The 5,457-nt window shown below is 47.0% G+C and overlaps 1 protein-coding gene across 1 annotated transcript; it reads right to left on the bottom strand.

The window, feature by feature from the left end:
• Nucleotides 1–275: 275 nt before the first annotated feature.
• On the bottom strand, nt 276–5,453 carry LOC104164025 (membralin-like; the record flags this gene model as incomplete). The annotated part of the gene is made up of 4 exons (XM_009703227.1): nt 276–386; nt 2,588–2,702; nt 3,027–3,293; nt 5,325–5,453. Coding segments are annotated over 4 exons (622 nt in total), but the record flags the coding sequence as incomplete, so codon positions are not given.
• Between the last annotated feature and the right edge of the window lie 4 nt (nt 5,454–5,457).

Raw genomic sequence — 5,457 nt, 5'->3', positions numbered from 1 at the left:
TGCCGGCCCAGCCTTAAACGGTGACAGACGAGAAAACTGTGCTGGACATATCAGGGTTCACTGAAACAGGCTCCACCATTTCAGACTACTCCTCTTGGAAAGGTATGACATACTAAAGCAATAAAGACTCCATAAAGAAGCTCTCCTATGTGGAAAATGAGCGCCATCAACTGTTATAAATAGTTTCCACAAGACTAACGAGGAAATGGCGCGTAGGTATCTCTGCAGAGCACTTACCCACCCCTGCACCAGAGTGGGCTGGCTCCCTCACTCACCCAAAGTCACCACCATGACCGGGATGCTGAGGCGCTGCCGAGTGCTCTGGGACAGGCGCAAAAACCCGTACTCCAAGGAGTACTCCACGATGTACTCTTCCTGCGGCCACACTGGAAGAGAGGGCGGGAAGGGACACTCAGCACCAGGGCTTGCAAACAATCACCAAGAAGAAATAGCACCTCTGGATTCCCTCCCTCCCACCAGGTTCTTGAAAAGACAATCAGTTGCAAATGCAGGCTCCAGGCTTCCTTCAACCAATCAATACAAATTCTTTGAAATTGCAGCCCATTCCCTTGACATTAGTCCTTAATGTGAAACTTCTGGGAAAGCTTCAGGGCAACAGTTCCAAGCTCGGTCGAGCATTGTCCAGCATCTGCCCACACCTTTGCCTGGCAAACCCTTGACCACTTGTTCTTCCTCTGTTCAATTTCTGTTTTCTATGTTGTTTAGGAAACAGCAGAAAAATACACTTTACACCTGCCGAACACCAGGTAAACACTCCATGGGACAACAGCACTGCACTTCTCAGGAGGCAGAGGTCAGTGCTGCAATTACAAATGTCAAAATTAAAGGCAGGAGCAATTACGGCTTTCCAAAAAAATGGTTTTAAGTTTTCTTGTTTTTTTTTTTTTTTTTTTTTTTTTTTAAAAAAAAGGTTCAAAATAGATGCTTTCTGCTACATCATCTCTGAAAGGACAAAACCTCCTGCTAATTTGGAGCCAAGCAATTTAACCCCTGATCTTTCAAACTGTCACAACATATCTTGCAAGAGGTGAGGGGAGGCAGCTGTCAGGCATCTTACAACACACAGGAAGAAAGTTAAAAGGATACAATAACTTAAAAGAAATGTACCTGCCTCTTCTGACTTACAGCAATACATCACTGACAGAAACTCCACTTTACCTCCCTGCTTCTGATCCCACTCCTTGGGCAGGAAACACAGGCTGGTGTGTTCATTTCATCTTTTGTTTCTATTATAAAACGATTTTAAGCTCAAATGGAAATAAAGTATTTAAATAGCAACAAAAGAATTACTTCCTTTGTATCATAAAATATTTTTCCATGGTACAATATTCTGTCTAAACATCAAATTTTATGTACTTACAGCACAAGAAACCTGGAAAAAAAACAATAAAAACAGGTATTTGGGGATCTGAGACCCATTTGAAAAGATAAAATTTTTTAACTATCTTGGGAAGCAGCACGATTCTCTCTCCCACTACATTGCTGGATCATTTCCAACCAGGCATTCAGCAAATCAAGGCACAGCCTGTCAGCGTACACAACACTGTACAACATGACCCTCTTACAGAACTTAGGCAACTATTAATAAAGGTATTGCACCAAAAATATTTATTGCTCTCTAGTCTTATGCGACATAATGATTTTAAATTCAGGACTAATGAGTTCTGGATCAGCATCAAGCAAAACCACTGCAAGACCAAGGGAACAACGCCATTGCAACATCCACAGCCACAACATCCAGTACTTCTGAAGAGCAAAGAATTCCAGTCTTTCCAGGGATAAAAGTGTAGGTGAAAAAAGTAAATTAAATAAGAATCCAATTGCCACGTCTCTATTTTAACAAATATTTTTTAATATATTTCCTTCCCTAGGCACTAGAAACAGAAGTTTTCCAACACGGGAATTCCATTTTAAACAATACAAAGCCACTAAATCTCCCTCTAGAGTTTATGAGACATTAGCAGCTTAAGTCATGCTGGAACAAGGGGAGGGATAAAGCAGGATGATGTCCTGAATGATGCAGAACAGCAATCTCGCAATCCACTGAAACTTGCTCGGTGGCTTTCGGGATTAATTGGTTGTTAAGTACTGGTGTTGACTCAGGGACCCAAAATACAGCCCAAACCCTGTTAATACGAGGAGGAATGTGCGCTGTCAGTGGGATCCCTGCAGATCTCAAGAGGACAGCGAACTGCTCAGAAGAGGGAGGTTCACATTCATCTGAGATATCGGGCACCGACGACTGCAGAAACGCGATGCCAGACGAAGAGGCTTCAGCAAATTTTATAGCCCAGACGACTCCCGCCTCCCAGCCTCCCTCCAGCCGACAGAAAGCTCTTGTTGCAGGTCTGCTGTTAGTATTGACAAGATTAACCACAGGCGAATGCATCAGGGAAGACATTTAAGGTTACTATGCACGTGCCCAGAGAAGCCAGAAGGAACGAGACGTGCAGGGAAGAAGCACGGGGCAGGGGAAGGAAAGAGCACAGACAGCAGCGTAAGTTGTCTTTACCTGCTCTGGCTAGCATCTCAAACTCGGACACAGTCTCCCTCAGAGGCTGCATACCTTTAGTGGCTGCTTCACTAAACGAGAACTCCTGGCTTTCGTTGTGGGTCAGTGCCTCAGTGCTGCTCACCCGGGACGGCTTGAGGAACACCTTGGGCTCGATATCCAGCTCAAACTGTTGGAAAACCACGGCAGGGAAAATCACGTTAGCAGTCACTTCAGCTCTCGTCTTCTGTGCTCCCCCGTGCCCCCAGCGAAGGCCTCCACCACCAAATGGAGGACAAAAGAGGCCACTTTCTCAGGCTTTACTTTCTATCTTAAGCCATCAGAGGCTAACGTGGAGACTCAGGAAAAGCCAAGGAACACACTCTGTTATCCAGCGACTGAGGGATCACAGAAGGACTGTGGCATATTTAAGATGACTGCACTAACAAACCATTTCGCCCCAAACCGACAACCAGGTTCCCATCTCCTCTGCACACAGGTAATGTGTCTTTACCTTGATAGAGCTGTTTTCAAACATATCCACAGTCATTTCCTCCTCTTCCTCCTCCTCTTCCTCAGCTGTGGATTCAACTACCATTCCTGGGAACTTCTCAACACCACAGAATTGCAGGAAGATGGGGGCTCGGCTCGAGTTGCGCTGTATTTCCACCCGCAAGATGCCATCGCGTGGCCATTTATCTCGCACGTGCTCCAAGCAGTTAATGGGCGAGCGGGAGAAGGCGATGTGAATGTAAGCCAGGATGAAGAGCACAAAGAGAGCCTACACACAGCAAGAAACAGATCGTCAGCCCAAGCAACCTTGGCCTGTTTACAGACTTCCCAGTTTTATTCACCTCTTCTTTGCCCATAAAGACACCAGATTAATTTGGACAAATGGATTTGGAAGCAGACAAGAGCTTTTATGCTTTCTAACCCCGGTGGTCTCTGCACCAACAGTAAAGGAGCCCAGAATTAGGTAATCTTAGCACTATTGTATCAACAGGGGAACACACTAAAGACAGCAGCAAAAACAATCTCCTCCTGCTCACAAGACCAGAGCTCCCACTGATACCCGTGCAGTACCTGTATCCTGCTGAAAGCACAGACCACAGGCACAGGCCCCAGTGCCGTGTAAGGTCCTGCAAGCCAACACCATCCTGAAAAAGACTGTACCACAGGCAAACCGACCAAACACAGCACCAACGGCTGGCCTGCCGAGGCTGGGCTCATGGAGCTTCACCACTCCCTTGCCCTGGCTCAATCCAAGGAACAGCTATAAAGCCACAGAAAAACAAAGTGGACTAATAAAATCTCCTCCCTATAGTGAAGACAGTACAATGTTACCCAACACTGTCCAAACTTCACAGTTGAAAGCTCCAAGAAACACTGGCACAGTAAGCAGTAGAGCTGAGTTCCATACACTCACTTTCCAACCACATCAAGATGCTCATTCCTAATTAAACTAGCTGTCCTCGCTATGTATCATTCTTGACCTATTTGCTATGAATAAACAGACTGGTAAACATCTCATCTGCAGAGGAGCTGCATAGGAAGATGCTAGGGAAGGTAAATCAGAAACACCTCCCCTGTCACAGGAGGAGCCACAATGAAGCCGGCAGAACCAGGAGTGGTTTCAGGACTCCGTGAACAGCAGCGTGCAGGACCACGGTCTCTGACTTCACCTCCGACCAGTATCCTGTGCACAGAGATGAGACCAGGCCGGAGTCTGGCTCACTCCTAACCCTGCGGGTGGGAGCAGGCTGTTCTCTGCAGATGCCCTGTGAATACTTTGACTTCCTCGGGAGTGCTTTGATCAGAAGCAGACAGCAGCAAGAACCGCTACCAGCTGGACAACTCGCTCTGCCTGACAGCCTCGCCGTTAGCATCATCCCCATTTCAGCCTCCCTGTCTGCTTGAATCCAGTTATACAATGCATGGGGCGAACCAAGAGAGATATTTTAAAACCCCGAGCATTAGGCGGGTAGAAAATGTGTATGTGCAGTACGAGACAAGTCGTCCTAAATGTTTTTTTTTGCTTTAAGCTGCTGATTTTTAAAAGCTCAGAGCAGAAGCCCACTGTTGTCACCTGGCAAGCTCCCCTCTCCCTTTCCCTTACTCTAATTTCTCATACTGGTGCTGGCAAGAAGTATCAGTGCGTGCTCTGGAAGCCGCAGTGCAGGATTTAACCTACAGGCAGTTCACCACATGGACATTGACAAGCTCCTCTGTGGGTCTTCAACCTCACACCCACGTCAACAAGAAAGCACACAGGTTTTCACCCTGGTACAGAGAGGTGTGATACAATACTGTGCTGGCACAGCTGAGGGTGTTGACTGCTAAAAAGAAATGGGGTTAAAATGAGGTTGTGCATTAATCGCTTCCAGAAAAGACAAGACTCCAACAAAACTCCAACAACCACGCATCACACGTATACAACGCATCCAAAAAGAGTGATTGTCTGGAAGCAGAAATAGAAATCTTTCATACCCACATCCCCGGACCCAACCCGCACCAGCCTGACGGCCCAGCAAGCAGGCTCAGTGACTTCCTTTTTATTTCCAGACCTGATGCCAGTTCTCTGGTGGTGCAAGGACCACCACTGATCATTACAACTATTCACACCTCTCTCACAGAAGAGAGGCCCACAGGAGCTCAGTGGACAGCTTGGTGTACATGGCCCAAAACCAGGCTGCGACCTCTTGCAGAGCCAAGCCCTTTTGCATTTATAAGGAAATTTATGCCTTAGCGCCTGACTGCTAGCAAGAGGAACGTCCACTCTACCCCATAAAGTCCCCATAAAGTTGCCCCTCACCTTGAGGAGGACAAAGAACTCGAAGACGCGGCGGAAGGAGGGTGGGAAGAGGCGAGCGTAGGTCACTGCCATCTTGAAGAAGAGCGCGTGGAAGAGGCGATCGCGTACATTGATCAAGGGGTTCTGGTTGAGG

The sequence above is a fragment of the Cariama cristata genome, unplaced genomic scaffold (assembly GCF_000690535.1).
Source record: "Cariama cristata isolate BGI_N322 unplaced genomic scaffold, ASM69053v1 scaffold39496, whole genome shotgun sequence".
Classification (NCBI taxonomy): Eukaryota; Metazoa; Chordata; class Aves; order Cariamiformes; family Cariamidae; genus Cariama; species Cariama cristata.
This window is presented reverse-complemented; position numbering and strand designations above follow the sequence as displayed.